At 38.5% G+C, this 18,597-nt stretch overlaps 1 protein-coding gene across 15 annotated transcripts in view; it reads right to left on the reverse strand.

Annotated features, from left to right (window-relative positions):
• Positions 1–655: 655 nt before the first annotated feature.
• The window catches only part of CDK8 (cyclin dependent kinase 8), an 84,935-nt gene continuing 66,993 nt past the window's right edge, over positions 656–18,597 (reverse strand). For 11 of the 15 annotated variants that reach the window (XM_075139884.1, XM_075139882.1, XM_075139891.1 and 8 more), the window contains 6 exons: positions 16,514–16,583; positions 15,379–15,451; positions 8,322–8,419; positions 6,860–6,938; positions 6,582–6,740; positions 656–1,940 (listed from right to left, as the gene is read on the reverse strand). In XM_075139884.1, the coding sequence (XP_074995985.1) occupies positions 1,815–1,940; positions 6,582–6,740; positions 6,860–6,938; positions 8,322–8,419; positions 15,379–15,451; positions 16,514–16,583 (605 nt within the window). In that variant the 3' untranslated portion in view covers positions 656–1,814. The remainder of the gene's footprint in view (positions 1,941–6,581; positions 6,741–6,859; positions 6,939–8,321; positions 8,420–15,378; positions 15,452–16,513; positions 16,584–18,597) is intronic. The other 4 variants (XM_075139883.1, XR_012672005.1, XR_012672004.1 and 1 more) reach the window with 4 other exon arrangements.

An 18,597-nucleotide genomic window follows, 5' to 3' on the forward strand; every position in this document is an offset into this window, starting at 1 on the left:
GTATCACACAGTATTACTAATGCAGCATAAACTTTGCACTCAGATTTTTTCCTTTAGTTTTAAGTCTCCTGAATACTTAAACCTTTATTCCACTCAGATAATTTTATCTTCACCTCAAACATGGTTTGCGTTTCTGGCTACCGATTTGGTTTTTCTTTTGCCCCCCATCAGCAGCTCAGTGCATTTGAATGGATCACATTAGTTGATATTCACACTACATGAAGCACTTGCAGAAAATATATGCAATATATGCCGGATTTTTTCTGTCATTAAATCATGGTGTGGTATTAGATACCAAGATAAGAATGAGTTACAGAAACCTTAGAAGAACTATTCAGACAGGAATGTCTCTAGATTTTGTAGATGAAAAGGAGCTGTCTGATCTATGAAATGTAGCTAGTAATAAACCCACGATCAGTGTATCTCCAGCTGATCAGCTACATGTACACAACTGGGGTCACGACGTTTTACAAAGGCATTCTTTCCTGCTATTTAAAAAAAAAAAAAAAATCCTTCTCAGCAGTTAATAGAAGCCTGCCCACTTGCCAGAAAAATTCCTGTCAGATACTGTTTCTCAGGACACAACCTGATATAGAAGTACGATGGGGGAGCAGGGTGTTGTCGCTGATAAAAAGGAATACAGGCAAAGGTCATATGCAGATTTATGAAAAATAAATTTATTACATAACACCTTGTTTTAACAATGTTTGATTTTTTTTTATTCAGAATACTTGCGTCATTCATGTAAAATAGTTTGATACAGTACATTGTATGTAAGTTTTTCCTCATAAACTCTAAGGCTCTCCTAACACCTTGATCCTCTGCTGTAGGAATGGCACCCCTAAACAACGTGCGAATATTAAAAAAAAAAAAAATTAACTGAACAAAATTTAAAATCCACTACACCAAGCTGGTTCTCAAAAATCATGACGAAATATCTGAATGGATGCCGCACCTTTTTAGGAAATATCATTCATGCTTTTTTAATCCCAAAGCATGCTCACAAATCATTAACACCAACAGGAAAAAAAAATAAAACACTGTCTATGACAATCATTTTAGTTTGTTTGCTGAACCAAACATGTTTATATCAATGACAACATACTTATTTTACTATCAAATAGCAGCTTTAATACCAGTCAAGTCATAGATTTAAAAACAAAAACTTATGTTGGAAATTAATCTTTGGGACATTAGTAATTGCTGGAAAAAAATGCAAACATTTTCACGTTCTTAAGAAAATCTCATCGTAGCAATTGTGTCGGTCATAAAACATTGATCTAGGTGGAAAATGAACCAATCCACAAAGGTCACTAAAAATAAATGTCTATCAAAATTGTCTCAGAGTCACGGTTAGTCTGCTTTTTTGCCATGGTAACATATACTGTATGCTTCAAGTACCAGTTCAAAGATGTTGTGTACTATTGGTCAGATAAAGTTGTTACATCAAGAGAATTCACCACATACGACAACAAAAATGCTTGCCCCTAGCACATTTCACAGCTTCAACTGCTACAGACTGTCACTGAAAAAAATGCATCGGTCAGTCTGAACCATGTCAAGTAAACTATGGAAGTAGCATATCCACAACACAAACTGTGCTAGCACTTTCTTTTCAAGTCTAACCCCAAAAACAGGTACAATTTGGGAGCCACTACTCCGCTCTGTGGAAGGGGGTGGATCGTGGCGATCGGACAGGTTGGAGGTGTGGTTGTACAGTACATTCTCGTGGCCCAAGCCGGGTTCCAGGCAGGCAGCTGTGCGGCCGGTCCTGCAGCATTAGCAACAGTGCATTGACGTTATTGGGGTGCAGCTCAGTACCGATGTGTCTGATGCGAGTACTGTGGCGGCTGCTGGGAGGTAGCTGAATATCCCATGCTGCTCTGTGGCTGTGATGTGCTTGGTCCGGGGTTGGGGTAGGCAGCATGGGGGTTGGAACGCTGCAGAGGGGTAAAAGCAGAGGAAATGCAACCCTTCGTGACAGGTACACTGCAAGACAGTTTCACCTACCGGTTTGTTCCGTCAAGAGGTACTGAACACACAAAGTCTCAAACCAGCTGCACTGCCAAGCTTCTTTTCACTTATTCTGATTACAGCAGGTACAGGGATGAACATCAGGAATACCAGATTAGAAAGTGACAGTTACCACCCTTCAGTATTCATCCCAATTACCTCCTGTGAATCTACACCCGTCGTAGTCAAACCTCCGGTCAACCCTCCAGATGGCTACGGTACACCTGCATGTGACACAAGGCTACCACTGCTCACGGCACTGGTCTTCTCCACTTGCTCCCTTCCCTTTACCACGAAGGTATGTGGGGTGGGGGTCTGAACGGTGCATCCTACTGCTGATGAACCACTCTGCATTATTCCGGAGATTTTCCTATACAAAGGATATGCTTGCCACCCTTTTGGGTGACCTAGGAGTAAAGGCTGAGAGCGCTGTGATTGTTTAGGCTAAGGCGTCATCTAGCAGCAGCCTAACTCTCCCTCCAGTAGTTGTAAAAGACAACAGCCAGACTCTTCTCAGTGGAACCAGATGTTTCAAGGGGAAATGGCCATAGGCTATGGCTTGGGAGGTTCAGGTTGGACATTAGGGAAAAAAATTCACTGAGAGGCTAGTACAGCACTAGAAGAACTTGCCCAGAGAGGCAGTGAAGATGCTATCTATGGAGGTTTTTAAGACTCGGCTAAACAAAGCCATGGCTGACCTGATTTAGCATTAGCAAGTCCTGCTTCAAGTGGGAGATTAAGCTAGATGGTCTCCGGAGGCCCCTTTCAACCAGCATTTATACAATTATTTATCGAGTGGCGCATTCATCATTGCAAGAAGCTCTGAGCAAACCAGCAACTGCCTACTTCAATTTTAGCCTAAAAGTTATTTATTTACACATCATGTGTTATAAAGGAAAAAATGGACTGCATGTGGGATTTTCAATCTAAGCATATGACCACTCAGTAGCATTTAACATTTCACTAAATTAAAACAGTAATGTAATGAAATTGTGTTACGTTTATGTTAAGGTTTGCACACACACACACAAATGTTGCAGTGTTTAGAAACTGCTGTTTAACTTCTAACTCTTGATATCACAAGGATTGTTAGCAAAAGCTGCTTCTAGTAAAGGTCTGCAAACTTCCTTAAGGTGAATATTCCAGGACTAGGATATTGCTACCAAGACCTGAATACACAAAACTATGGTGAACCAACATCCTGAAAAAGTAAAATATGAAAATAGCTTTACAGACTTTATAAAATAATAAATAACAACTCCATTTTTTTTCCTGACATCCAGCATTTAGAACAGAAGCTCTAATCAGGATGCTGAGATGATGGCAGAAATGAAAAGGCAAAATCCACTTGTTAACATATGCTCACAGCACTGAGCTAATTCTCTAGGGGTGTACAGTGTAAAGGGGAAGAAATGGCTGGACCCGCACTTAAGGCCAGCAAGAACAAACCAGCACTGCTGAACTACACCGTTAACACAGTGACTGCACTTTTGTGACATTTGCCTTCAGTCTTAAGAGATGGACTAAGTCACTCGACAACAGAAGTGCCACGGCTCTGGGTCACTCTTCTCCATGTAACAAATATACGATGTACTCCACAGAGCAAAAATCCCTGAATATTCTTTTTGCCCAAGCGTGGCTCCTGTATGTAGGAAACTCACAAGTTTAACCATTTAAAAACTGACCATTCACGTCAGTTGTAAACACTTTCTGCATCCTGACTTCTAAAATAGATCTTATTTTAAGACAGAGGCAATTAAAAATCATCAGATTCTTTCATGATACCCAGCGCAACAAATGGCTTTTGTTTAAGAACAAATGTAAATATCCAATCCTTTCTAAATACCACTAAGCACCCAGGGGGTTATCACAAGGAAAAGCTCACAGTAGTGGCATTGCTCCAGCCTTTTAGTCACATTGCCTCTGGAAGTGTCACATTGCAGATTTAAATGAGAAGGCAAGGAAGTCTGTGTGCCATGTGTCTACTATTTTTATGCATGGCAGAAAAGGATACAAGGTCAACTTGCTCTGCAGAGAGTGATTTGACTTTTGAGTGGCTGGAGAAACTGTCTTAGTGTGTCTTGCCCAGGAGATGGCAATCCTTCTTCACAAGCTTTATATGGGGAATTTGAGCAAATTAAATGAAGAACAAAGGAACAGACGTTTGATTAAAACAGAGGGCTGTATTGTAATATTTGTTTGCTGCCTCCTCAAGTTGCAGGATCAGAAGCAAAAAATGTGAGGAATTTTTTTCAGGGAGATCTGAAACCACCAAGAGGCTACTCTTAACTGCTTTTGTTCCAGTTCAGGTCTCCTCCCTTTCATTACCATGTTTTCCAGATACCTTAATCAGAACAAATCTACCCGCTGCCTTCTTGCAAGACTGGACGGGAGATGTATTTCTTTTTTAAACCAGGTGTTTTGCCTCCTAGAGAGACAGCAAAAAGATTAGTCAGCAGCAGTCAAGTTACCAAAAAGAGCTCCTGAGAGCGCAAAGTAGCAGTTATCACTATCTCAAGGCAAAAGTATTCTGAAATTACATTTGTTGACAAAGGCTGCCCCCAGCTACAATCCTGGGATGGATATCTGAGAGTACAAAGTTTTGATGAGCATGAGCTGAAAACAAACCAATGTTAACTCCTGCCGAAGCAGTCTGAGTCTTCTGACTTCTCAACTAGCAAACCTCAGTTCTTGCTCACAGAAGTGGAAGCCAAAGTTTGTTCAAGCTGCCAAGCTGCAGCAGCAAAATGAGGTGAAGGGCGTGTAATAGGGCACGTAATTGGGGCTCCCTGACACAGTACATGTAACCTGTGCATCAATCTCCTTAGATATGTGACTCAACGTGAGGGGAAGATTAAGAGAGTTAGAGTTGCATTTGCCTTCTTAAAAATAAACACACAGAACAGAAGTCATAGAAAGAGTCAGCTAAAAGGCTCAAACAGCAATCAATTTTGCAGCTTGCCAAATTGAATGGGATGAATCTCCTGTAAAGGAGGGCTCTGTGATGCATAACCCAACTAAAGGAATGTTTATACTTAGAGGCACCCCACACTGCGGCACAGTAGTTAAGGCTGACTACTATTTGCAACAGCTCTAAAAATCTTTATTGTTCAAGGAGAACAACTTGAAAACTGATATGCTATTGATGATCTGGGATAAGCTGAGCAAAGGCAGTTGGGCACTATATGAAGGATCTCACAGTAAAGCTCCCGAAAACGCCCTTGTTTTACATTTTTCAGTACTTTCAAGTTTTGGCCAATGCTGGAAATATAGATTTGTATAAGGATGAGGATAATGCTTCTAGGCAGCCTTGGAGGACATCTGGTACTCTCAAGAACAAACTCTGAAATATAAGATTTCAAAACCCATTGCTGTTTATGGAGAAACAGTATCAAACTGTGCAAAGCAAGTTGACAGCAGCAGTTTTACTGACACTGTTCTTTAACTGTCCCTAAGTTTTGCTACAAAATATAAGCATTGCTAAGTGGGTTACAGATATTAGGGTTCCGGATTTAGATATTAATCTTTAAATTAACTGAAAACATTGCCAGTAATTTCTGACTTCCCATCTTCCCATTCCATCCAAGACTCTCTTCCAATTGGCCTTCTGTACTATGCATTCCATGTGAACCAGTACGTAAGAGTTCCTGCAGGCTAACATTTCCACCAGTGTGCTTCCTTTTGAAATCTTCTATTCCCTAGGCTTCCAAAATCTGCCACCTAACTGCTCCCGTGCATGTCATTTGAAAAGTCTTCCTTGCTCCCTCTTTTGGAATTTCTTAGCTTGTATTAACTGTCCTTAACTCTCTTCTCAGTCCCCGAGAGTAACCTCATCCAAACCCACAAATTCAGATATCATTCCCTGGGGTGACTCTCAGATATTCTTCTGCTCCAGACTCTTCTGATTTCCTAACATTTGACCACGAGCTCAAACGTAGGAAGGCTAGAACACAGTTTTCAAGTTTTCCTCAAGCTTTTTTCCTCCACTACTCCTCTTCTTCCTCACACATTTATCGCCACCACCTCACATGTCTCTTCAGATCTATAATACCGGGCTTACTCAACCTGTAATCTCCCTTGGTCTTCAAACACAGATTATGACAACATCATGTCAAGTCCTTCTGTTTGTCAGCCGAAATATTGCTCTCCCATCCATTTGCCCAACTAAAACTCTTGTTCAGATTCTTATTTCACAGCTTGTTAATTGCAATATCCTTTGCCTCCTACCATTGCAGGCTTGTGCAAATACAGAATAGTATTTTTAGGTCATACAGAGTGCAGCACAACAGGCTTTTGGTTCACAATCAGCATTCCCTAATATGAAGGTAAAAAATTAGTAACTAATAATATTTGATCCTAATTTCCTTAAAACTGCTAACTTAAAAAGCACCAGCATATCAATTTACAGGCAAACCGTCAACTAATGCATCTGAAAAAACATCTGAAAGACGCAAAAAAAACCCCCACCAGTTAATACAATGACATTCACCAGAATTAATTTTTTAGCTTAAAGAAACACTGTTGCAAACATGAGAACCGAATACACAATATGTGAATAAAACAAATACCTGATAGTCTGAGGTCATAATAAGTCCACCTGAGGTAGTGGTAGGAGGAACAACTCTCACTTTTTTCAGTGGGGGTCCCTGTGTGTGACTGTTGTCTTGGTTCCCTGGATGACCAGTTCCATTAGTATGGTTATTGCCCTGCTGCTGCTGCTGGTTCTTCTCAATTGTTTAAACACAAAGAAAAATTTCAACTCAAAAGCAGTACATGAAATAACATGAAAACAGGAAATAGTGTGAAAGCCAGTGAAGCATGATGATACTGTTCTTCCAGTACTTACTTTGTCTCCTTTATCATCTGGTTCTTCTTCTGTTAAAAATTCTCGTTTTGGGTAAGGGATTTGACAACCTGCAAAAACACTGCCCCCCAAAAAAGTCTATTTATCACTGTATTAGAACAGAAGGGTTAGACCTGTAAGATTCATACTTCACCCATGCTAGTTTCAAGTTGCCTGAGCCACAGCAACCCGTAACTATTGGAGAAGTTTTCCCTGCCTTACTTTCATCATAGTCTAAACTTTGTAAACTTATTCACATTTATTTTTAATCTTCAGTTGCCTCTTAAACACTCATTTAAACTCCTAATAGTTTTCATGATTTCTGGTAACTGGTGACCAAACGTGGCTGGAAAGGTACACCACTTGTTAGGTATCTGCAAGGGCACAAAGAGCTACCTTAATCCAGCTATTCTGTAATTCACAATCTCAGGACTAACTAAAAATAACCCTGGAAACTCACTGAGTATTACTAAAACCACCTGGAACAATGTTTAAGAATAACTAGAAATTCTGTCAATTCATATCTCACGGTCCACATGGATTTGCTACTGCTAGTGCAAGCTAATATTCACCTGCCCTTCATCTGTAGAATGTATTTATAATAAAGTCTCTGTACACCTGTTAGCATTATTTATTGTGTATTCACATTAAAATGCCAACCTAAAGTTGAGAAAAAAGCCAAACACTGTCCTAAAAGCAGTTTCTGCAAAAGCAAGTCATTCACATGACAACATTAAATCACAGAGGCAGGTCAGGAGCTGTTATAAATAATTCAGTAGGTTTTAGTGAAATAATTTTTAATTAATTGCGTGTAAATATACGTACCATATTCTATAAATTCTTCCCTAGATAATGGTAGAGAATCATACACAGGATGTACTAATAGCTTTCCTAAAAAGGTGCACAATCATGCTTCTCTGGCTAGTCTTTTGGGAGGGGAGCTTAATTTTTAATGAAATCATTCATTATCCCTAAATTTTCTTCCTTCTGTAAATCTCCCTGCGCAAACAAAAAAGAGGAGTGTCTACAGAAAATGGATTTAAGTTGTAAAGGATGACAGCACAGAGACACAGAGCTCCCCCACCCACTGAATTTACAACAAAGGCTAAGACAGAAAAATGTAAACTAATTAGAGAGCGTCATCTGGCATTCTGGAGCAGAGAAGTGGACCTGCGGGCACTTAGCAGTTGTCTACAAAGATCTGTAGCATGCATAATCAACCTGTCAGTGAGTAACAAGATTAGTGCTACGACTAATAGGATCAAAGTTCCATAAAGCAAGAGATTAATAAGAATGCTACTTAATTTTAAAAACCACAAATGGCATTTTAGTGGTTATAGCTTTCTTCGGCTGTTAGACAGTAATATTTAGCTCAATATTCACAAACATATTTATAGCAGAGAGAAAGCACACATTTCTAAAGCATCTCTGGATGTACAGATAGGTTAATAAACTGACCACTTACTCGGATGTGGGAAGAGGATCTTCTAAGAAATAGGGATCCTGCATAGCCTGTTCTGAGGTAATTCTTTTTATTGGATCCATAGTGAGCAATTTCTGAAGCTGCAAAAATAAAAGATAAAAAGCTCTGCATTACTAAAACCTTTTACAGAAACTTCACTGTATTATTCCTGAAAGACGAGCTGATACAAATGAGTCTGAACTCAAAACCCTAACCATAAATGGCATAACCACATTCTTCTCTCTTGTTAAAATAGTAACTTCATTTCCCATCGAAGAACAGCTATTTTTACTTGCAAAACCCAGGCCACTCAATTAGTTCCAGTCACAAATATTCTAACAAAAACATTAAAAGATTTACCACAAGGTACCAGCAGCTTTAATCATAGAATCATAGAATAGTTTGGGTTGGAAGGGACCTTTAAAGGTCATCTAGTCCAACCCCCCTGCCGTGGGCAGGGACATCTACAACTAGATCAGATTGCTCAGAGCCCCCTCCAACCTGACCTTGAATGTTTCCAGAGATGGGGCATCTACCACCTCTCTGGGCAACCTGTGCCAGTGTCTCACCACCCTCATCGTAAAAAATTTCTTCCTTCTATCTAGTCTAAATCTACCCTCTTCTAGTTTAAAACCATTCCCCCTTGCCCTGTTGCAACAGGCCCTGCTAAAAAGTTTGTCCCCATTTTTCTCATAAGCCCCCTTTAAGTACTGAAAGGCTGCAATAAGGTTTCCCCAAAGCCTTCTCTTCTCCAGGCTGAACAACCCCAACTCTCTCAGCCTTTCTTCATAGGAGAGGTGTTCCAGCCCCCTGATCATTTTCGTGGCCCTCCTCTGGACCCACTCCAACAGGTCCATGTCTTTCTTGTGCTGAGGGCTCCAGAGCTGGACGCAGTACTGCAGGTGGGGTCTCACCAGAGCTGAGTAGAGGGGCAGAATCACCTCCCTCGACCTGCTGGCCACCCTTCTTTTGATGCAGCCCAGGATATGGTTGGCCTTCTGGGCTCCGAGTGGACATTGCTGGCTCGTCTCCATCTTTTCACCCACCAGTACCCCCAAGTCTTTCTCTCTTTAATGGTCTGTTCACTTCCCACAAGATGATGTAACATGCACATATACTGAGCCTGGTTTCTTCAACTACACTGCACTTAACAGGAAGCAACATCATATCCATCTAAATTCAAATAAATCTTAGCAATTAACAAACAAAAGTGATTCCATGTCCATTATTGCTCATTATTGCTCATTATTTAGTATTGTCATATTAGTACATCTCCATTATCATCTATAGTATCTTAAAGATGTTATATGAAGTCACTCCTTAGAAAAATCTTTATGCTATAAAAGAAAGTAGTAATCAACATGTTCAAAAAACCCACCTGGCCAGATCACTTTCAATCATCCACTCCAGCGTGTGCATGTTTATTCTGACAAATATGGACTCTCAGACACATCTGTGTGCTACATGATCCTCAGAAGAGCCGATGTGCAAAATCTTGAATTTTAGTTGATTTTTTGCAAAATACTCTAGAGAAGTCTAATAAGTTGCCTCCTCCATGAGCACATCAAGTCTGAGCTCTGGTGCTGCTGCACTACCATTGTAAAACCTCAGCCTTTATCTTTGTAACAACTGATGAATTGGATATCAACTACATGAAAAAAAAATCTTTCCAAAACACCTCTGCTGGTTAAAGACAATGAAGATGACCTCAAAGTATAAATATGCAGAAGACAAGGCAAAGTATAATGTTTTCCAAAATAGTTGAACTCAGTTCAACTAAAAATCCAGCAAAACCTTACTCTTTGAGAAAACACCTCTTAATATCATTGGGAAGTGTTAACAGAGGGCTAAGAAGCGTGCTAAGTATTTGCTGCCTGATGCCCAACTTTAAAAAAAATGGCATACAAGATGTTTCAGTAACAGTAACAGAACAAAAATCCTAAGGTAACACACAAATGAAAATTTAAGAAAATAAAATTGACCTAACCAAAGCAAAGTGAAAAATCTGTATAAAAAGAGTAACAAACATTGCTACTTAAATGGACATGCTATGAGAAATGCTTAGGATACATAGCCAGGAACTCCTCTTGAGTAACTTCAAATACCAATAACAGACATGAAGTCTAAATTCAGCACAATGTTAAATATTGAAAGGTAATTCTAAAAACTGTTTTTACTGTTTGTACTGTTTTTACTCTTCCACTCTCTTTTTGCAGCTATGTAAACATTTCAGAAGCTGGCTGGACTTTATACATTTGTCACTGCAGCATCTCAGCAGTGATTTTCAATAAAAAACACATTAGAAACATCATGCCATCTTCACAGGTCTCAAGATTTTTCTCTGTTTTAGGAATAGCAGACCAGAGTGGATTTTATTTAACTCTAGCACTGAATAGCAGTGATGCATTCTAAAAGTGTTTCTTATTCAAAAGGTCTGGTATATGTGCATGTACTTCTCCCCATCCATCCAGCAGTTTTGTGGAATACGGCTGTGCTGGACAAGCAACATATACAGGCAGAATAAGATAACCTTCATATACTACACAGAAAAAGGAAAATAGTGAGTCTTCATGTTTCACCATAGAATACAGTGTCCAAGGCAAAACTATACCATGACTTATTGCCAAAGACAATGATCTTTAAAAGAAATGCTACATTTTCAACCTATAGCTTTTTTTTTTTATCATGGATATGATAAAAAAAGATATGCAGAAACTACATATGCAAATAGTATTCATTTTACATTTGCTATTCATACTTTTCATGGGATTAAATTCACCTTTTTATAAAGATCCAGTGTCATGATCTATGTCTGAACTGATCATCTCCTTTCACTAGCTATTAAGTGAGCGTACACAACAACAATGCAGACCTCCACGCTGCAGATAGCTAAAGTTAGGAAAGTACATTTTCACTCCTCAGTCTTCAGTTTTAATGGCATGGTTAAGAACATAATAAATATGTATCACCACCATCAATCCAGTTTTGTTTTTCACATCATCATCAAGGACTCACAATAAGTTATTTCAGCTCTCTGAGTCTGCACATAGTCTTTGCAGAATATCAGTTTGAACAGAACAATTCTTGTTCTCTCAAACAGCTCAGAAAGCAATCCCAGGAGCCAGAAAAGGGGAAGGCAAAAAATGAGAAAGAATTGCCAACATGCTGAAAAACATCACAATCAAAAAACATTGCAAAATTCTGGCATAATTTCTGGCAATTAGGTTATAAAGCTGTCCATCACATCCTGACAAGATGTGAGCAAACCTGGTCATAATCAGCAACAGAAAACAGAAACCACAAGAAAAGTTTAATGATTGCACAACCATTATCAGACAGGAGATCAAAACTCTTATCTTGCCCACCTTGTTCAGGTGCCAACACAGAAATTAATCTTCCACTTATTAATACAAATATATTCTATTTTAAAAACTGTTCAATTAAAAGATCACCTGGCTGAATGACATAATAAAAATGCAGTAAACTTTATATATCAGCAATGAATGGGACAATCACTACAGTTCATATGGACCAAAGTAACTAAATGGAAGATGAAACATGACTCAATTAACCAGAAGCAGCAGCTGCGTACCCATTTTCTAGGGCATAAACAAGTAAGTAGGAGAAAAAAAATCAGGAAAGTGAAAGTTGAAAAAAATATAAGCTGCAAAAGCAGGAAGGAGCCAAAGTTGTCTCATGTTAACACATCAGTTCTGCAGGTGAAAAGGGACCATGTGCATGAATGTCAGTAAAGATGGAAAAAAATCTGGTTAATTCAAGTTGGGAAGTCAAAACATTTCATTTTTGGCAATGACAACAATATCTTACTAGTCCTGGAATTATTAGTTCTGGCATATTTTACAATAGAAGATGTAAACAGGTTTTTTATCTGTTCTGATGCAGAGCGTAAAAGGGCTGTGAGACAGCTTGTGGAAGAGTTAGATCTTGGAGTATCTCTGGAAGAACTGGTACCAGGAGATCTGCTGAACTTGTTCATGCTCTGGTGGAGGGGCCTAAGGCATTCACCCGCAGTTCAGCCTAGCCTCAAGCAACAAGAGTGACAGCACCTGAACAGTGTTTTAAGATGTTACTTTGGAAAGACCAGGGTTTTTAAATGGGATCTGATTTTCAGTGAATTGTTCTGACAGACAGCAGTTAGCAGAAAACGGAGAAGATTCTATTAGAGCTAATTAACTATGAACTTGACAGTACTTCCCTCACAATTCATATCTGTGGGAGGTACAAAAGAACATGGCTACGTCTACACTACTAAATACCCTGCTTTTTAGCTTGCGTGACACTGACTGACACCATCCAAATTGCACAAAATTGGCGCTCTCGCTACCAGTTTTGTCGAGGGAAGGTGGGTAGAGGTCCAAAGTGGGACGAGTGGGTGAGGTAGCAGCTGAGCAGCGTGTTCAGTCAGGGGCCCACGCTCGAACTCCCCTTCTGGTCCTCTTGTTCAGTACTTACAGATATGACCAAGTGGCCTGGTAAAGGACACCATTGCTCAATTTTGCATTTTAATGTAACTGCTGCTTTTTGGTATAAATACAAACATGCTGAAGAAAAATGCTGAATACATTCAAACAGTTATCACCCTGTTGTGATGCCGCAGGGAGAAGAGAAAACGCTGTAGTAAGCGTTTTAAGCTATTCTCATGTGATTATTTTGTGTCTAGTTTTGTTGTTCTATTGAAAACAATTTCTAAACTTGCAAGACTAGGAGAGCAGATGAGAAATTTCAGGTCAGTTTGGCCAGAGCACTCACAGCTCATAGATCATTCAGAGAAAGTCTTTTTATGGGCCACCAAGATGTATAGCAAAGCCTGAATTACTCACTTTTACCTGAGCTTGGTGTTAAACCAGCAGACTGGAGAGCGGTGAGAAAGAAATGGTTGAGGAATCGAGGGAGGGGAAAAGCACTTACATTACTTGAAGATGAAGTCACTGGCCATGTTATACAGGTTGTTGCAAGGAAAAGGTTTTTACCTCACCTAGGTATGATATGAAAATCTAATGCGACTGATTTTAATAGGCAGAACTGACTGAGTTTTCTCAATTACCACTAGTGATAATTAGCCACTTTCAGCTTTTGGTACAGCAACATAAGCTTAATTTTGAGAGCTTTAGACTCCAAATACGTTACAAGTCAAATTTGTAGATGACAAGCAGCATGTTTGTTCTCAAAGAAGGTGGGGTTAGAAAGGTAAGTACTGATGCACACAGTTGCATAGTTTTGTGGAACACCGGCCTATAGTGGCTGATGAGAACGATCGGCAAATTCACTCAATTTGCTTTACTTAAGAGTCCAAGGACTAGTTTTTATATCCAAACCCCATTCTATGCAAAACATCATATTCAACACACACTTCAGGTTCATTGTTTTTTGCTTGTTGAACTACGTAATGTAATTTTCAGAAATATTACTTAGGCTTTGATAGGAATATGAGATATTACCTACTTGCTATGTCAAATATATCTTTTTTAGAGTATTCTCATACTAAAACATAAGAACATCTTGCTAAATACTAAAAATGCATTTATGAAGCTCTGTTATGAGTAGCCACATGGTCAAAACTGGATGAATTATGGGCAAAATGGGATGGACTGTTTTGCCTGGGTGTGACAGGCACTTCAGTTCTTCACATATCAACATAAACTTTTTATGCATTACATACAAATATACAGACTGTTCAGCAGCTTCCAGGTCTGCGTGGATACAAAAATCCAAAATCTCTACCAGAGAGGACTAGTTTCCTTGCTTATGTAAACATCTCTAGCATTTCACCAACTTCTAACTTTAGAGAGCAGAGCCACTTCACAGCAAGTGATGCATAATGATAAAACTGCCAGGTAACTTCTTGCAATCAGTACTTGATTCAGCTGGTTATACTTTTGGTTTTAATCTGAACCTTGAATATACATTCTATTTTAGACCAGTGCAGTATAAGTCATCTGCTTGGAAACCCTTATTCAAAAATGCTCACGCAGTACGCCACAAGAAGAATATTGCCTCAAAGCTGCTCTGACTGAAGGATAAATTCCAAAATTTGTATGGAGGAAAGTACTGAACAGAAAAAAGATGGCTGCTTAAAAACCCTTGGGTCTGATCATCAGAGAAGGTACAGCTTCCAATGACTTGAACAAAAGCCGCAGGGTCCTCAGACACCCAGGCCTCTTAACCATCCTCCCTTTTGTCCACTTTATTCCTCTCATCTCCAAGATCAAAAAGCTTCCTGTTTTCTTCCCTCACTCTTGCCCCCCCAAATAATATATTTAACTTATTACGTAAATATTATTCTAGCCTGAAAACATTTAATCTGAGTCGGAAACATCAGATTCATTCAGAGAGACCAGACATACTTAAATTCTTTCTATATAAAGTTGATTTTAGAAACCGGAATGTTCTTTAAAACACAGCAGAAAAGGCCCAATAGAGTAACATCTGAAACAGTGTAACACAGGCACTTCTAGGGCTGAGCCAATGTATAATTTTAACTAGAGTCTCAATAAAAGAGAGTTAGACATTCTAGAGATAAACCAATTGTTGTAAGAGTACTAGGAAGTTTTCATAAGAAAGCTACAGAGGATTGGTCCACTGGGAAGGCATACTGAAATTTTCCAAACTAAACATTCAAGTCTCGAGTTAATTTTTTTTTCCTGTTTTAAACAAAAGTGCCTAAGACTTAATAATGAATATGTAAGAAATTATGCATTTAGGATTATTTTTAAAATCAAAAATAGGCTGTTAAAAGTATGCAAAGCAGCAAAATGGGTAAGAGTTGCAGCAACATTGCAAATATAACTACAAGCTTAGCATGACTTAAAGACTGAAAACTTCTGATATACTTGATACAGAAACTAATCCAGTGAATGACTCACAGAATCTTTTTATGAATGTGAGAAAGTAAAGGGGTTTTGCAATTTTCAGATTGCAGAGTATCAGTAATTCCTGACTTTATTTATAAAATAAAGTTAGTCACAGAATACTTAACACCAGCTCAACTCTCAACTTGAACACCTGCAGCTTATATGAGGGTTTGCATGCAAGAACTTACCAAGTGGAATGCCTTACTATCTGGTTTAACTTTATGTTTTTCCATATATTTGATAAGGCTGCAGTTGGTATACCTAGAGAAAGAAAAAAAATGTGATACTTCTAATATGCAAATCTGATACGGCGAAGCTCTCTTAGGAGCCATGAAACACTGATGAGAATATTTTAGTCTCCATTGCTAATCCACTAAGCAGGAAAAAACCCCAACTACCAACACCAGTGATTGCTTAAAAAACATTCAGACGCTACAGAAATGCATCTGTTTCCCTCACATGCTTGTAAAAACACATCACATCTACAAAAAAGCACACTTTTAACCCACATACAGACACCGAACTATCACTTGGATTTAAAGGCAATTTAAAATTGCCTTTTAGCAATTTTGCTACTAGACAGTTTCATTCTGTATATTTCTAATGCCAGTAAACACGGAGATAAATACTAAGCCCATCTTAACACTCTTCTGCAACGTACAGGATGCTACAAGAACATCCATGAATTCACTTTCTTGAAGAGGAGCTCAGAAATAAGGTTTCTAGATGGTTACAACAGCATGGCAGATACAAGAAATGTATGTAACAGTACAGCCCCAAATCCCTCAGCGTGGAAACAAGGCAACAAGGTAGGGTCTTAAGTGCGGGTATTAGACTCTGGCAATATGACAACAAAACTGAAAGGTATTCTTTTCTTTAGCCTTCATAAGCTACCCTAGACACCAAACCCAACAATTATACCCACAGTTTGTTGGAAACAGTATAAGGTTACCAGATCCCTTCTATGTAGCAACACAGCTACCACAGAAAAATAATTTCCAGTACCACAGATTTGGAAGCAGCTGTGACAAGCTATGCTTAGCAATCTTCAGAGCCGTGCTGGGTCTTACTGGCATCACCAGTTTCACACCTGCCACCTTACCATTTACAGTCTGTCTCTGGCTACTCTTCTGATTCACACCGCCTCAACAGGCCAAGTTCACCATTACGAAACAACTTTATTTTTCTTTTTTCACAATCTAAGTCATAACCATTTCATAGTCCTTGTTTGGCGTCTACACAGAAAACAACCTGAGCTAAAGAAAATTAGGGTAGGAAGTAAAATACGCTTTTTTAAGAAGGCTCAACTCAAAGCAGACTTACGTGTTTCTCCGGAAATCTTTCATTAAAGTTGAATGTTCAGGCATCTTTTTTATGTCTTCCCAATCTTTATCTGCAAAATCAGTATTTATTAATAATTTTTTTTTCTTCCCCCCCCAGTAAAACAAAGGCTTTCCAAGTATCTCCATAGCCCTGATTCTTTTTTTTTCAGTCTGCTTCTCTAACCTTGCAGTTACTTATTTCTTTGTACTCCTTGGCTCATATTCCTACATCACCTCTTCACAATACCAACACCTAAGAGGTTCCAGCTGTGTGCTAATTAACTCAAGAACTTTAAAAAAACAGCCGCCAGCTACAGTGAAGATCACCATATGCCCAGAACACAACCCAGAAGAAAAAAACATGTTGGCCGCTGTGCTTGCACCCTTCAGGACTGTCATTTAATTTATTCAGGCACAGTCGTGATCTTGGGACAGGAGCACACAAGACTCCTGCAAACGCTGTCTCCGTCTAAGGGATCTTCCATTCTAACAGCACTGTCTTTAGTTACAGGAAAATGCTCAGGGGTACTGTGTAAATTTCTGCTGTCTCAACGTAGAAGAAATACTTCTAGCCAACAAAAGGTTAAGAAAAAGTAACATTTGCACACTCAAATTAAAGAATATTTCATCTCAACTTCTCTGTGTAGACAAAGTCTGAAATGGATTTAAAAATGAAACAAAAAAAATCACTACCAGCACCTAGCCTCAAATGTGTTACACTCCGTAACTCCTGAAAAGGCTCTGTGGGCAAATAGTTTGATTCAAGTCAAATCTTTACTAAGTCTTATCACAATTGCAGAACACTGGGAGCTTAAAAATACTAGGCGAATAAATAAATTAGAGATTAATTATTTAAATATTATTTATTTAAATAAAAGATTCTCCTCTTTCCCTATCCCCTATCCCAAAGACGTGTGAAACAGTTTCGAATATGGCAAGAGTCAATTAAAAAGCAAAAAATTTGCTGCAATTAAATGGAAGACAGTAATTCTTGGTAAGAACCAAAGACCTTCAAAAATCAAATGCAGACCATTAGAAAGGATTATTTAAACCAATCAGAAAACAATAATGAGAGTATCATCTATTTATGTAAGCTATACAAAGACAATGTAAAACCCAAATGAAGTAAGAAAAGCATAAGAAAAAGGTAAAATTCTACACTAAAAGCAGAAAAGGACAGTATTGCTTAAAGAAGCAAAATTAAGGGAGATTTTTCAAGAAAATAAAACTACTTATATGCAAAGGCATATTCCTTCCAGGAATCTCATACAGCAGTATAGAAGCAATGAAGTACATACAAGACAAAAAAAAGTCAAAGGGAAAAATAACAGTGAATTTAATAACAAAATTCTAGAACCACACAAACATAAAGATCACAAAATTCATGTGATAGGAAGAAGAAAGTCCAGCAGAACAGTAAAGAAAAAGATTAATAGTGAATGGACAACAGCAGGGATTACAAGCAGTGAGGAAAAGATGACCAAAACGTAAAAATAAGGCCCCTGTTATTCTGACATCTGCAATCATGCGAATACCAGCAGACAAAGCATTAACTGAAAAAATGCAAGACAGCCTGTAGAAAAACAAGATATGACCAACACTGAGGAGAAAATGCAACAAGTGATATCCACATTGTAATTTGTTTTGGTTCATGCAACCGGTTTGTTCCAGTTTGGAATAAAGAAATTTTCTCCGTATCACAAGCTTTCTACCAGGGGGGAAAAAAAAAAAACAGAAATATCCTCCCCTACTTCCAAACGCTATGTTTAATTTAGCATGAGTTAAACACCTGCGTAATATTCACTAAATGTATAGATTTTTGCTAGGTTTCATACAATCATCAGTCACTTTCCAAATCTATAATCAGTACTGAAGAAACACAGAAATATTCCTTCTGATTTTTAATCATCCACCATTAAACATGACCTTTTAAAATTATAAAACATTGGTACATGTACATGCAAAGATAATCCTATCATTAATAAAAGGAAAAATATCTAATATGACCATTAGATTCTAGATTTATAACTCATGAAATAAAGATTGTGTTTGAACAGCTTTGTTGCTTTGATCAGCTGCCACCTT

The sequence above is a fragment of the Calonectris borealis genome, chromosome 1 (genome assembly GCF_964195595.1).
Source record: "Calonectris borealis chromosome 1, bCalBor7.hap1.2, whole genome shotgun sequence".
Taxonomy (NCBI): Eukaryota; Metazoa; Chordata; class Aves; order Procellariiformes; family Procellariidae; genus Calonectris; species Calonectris borealis.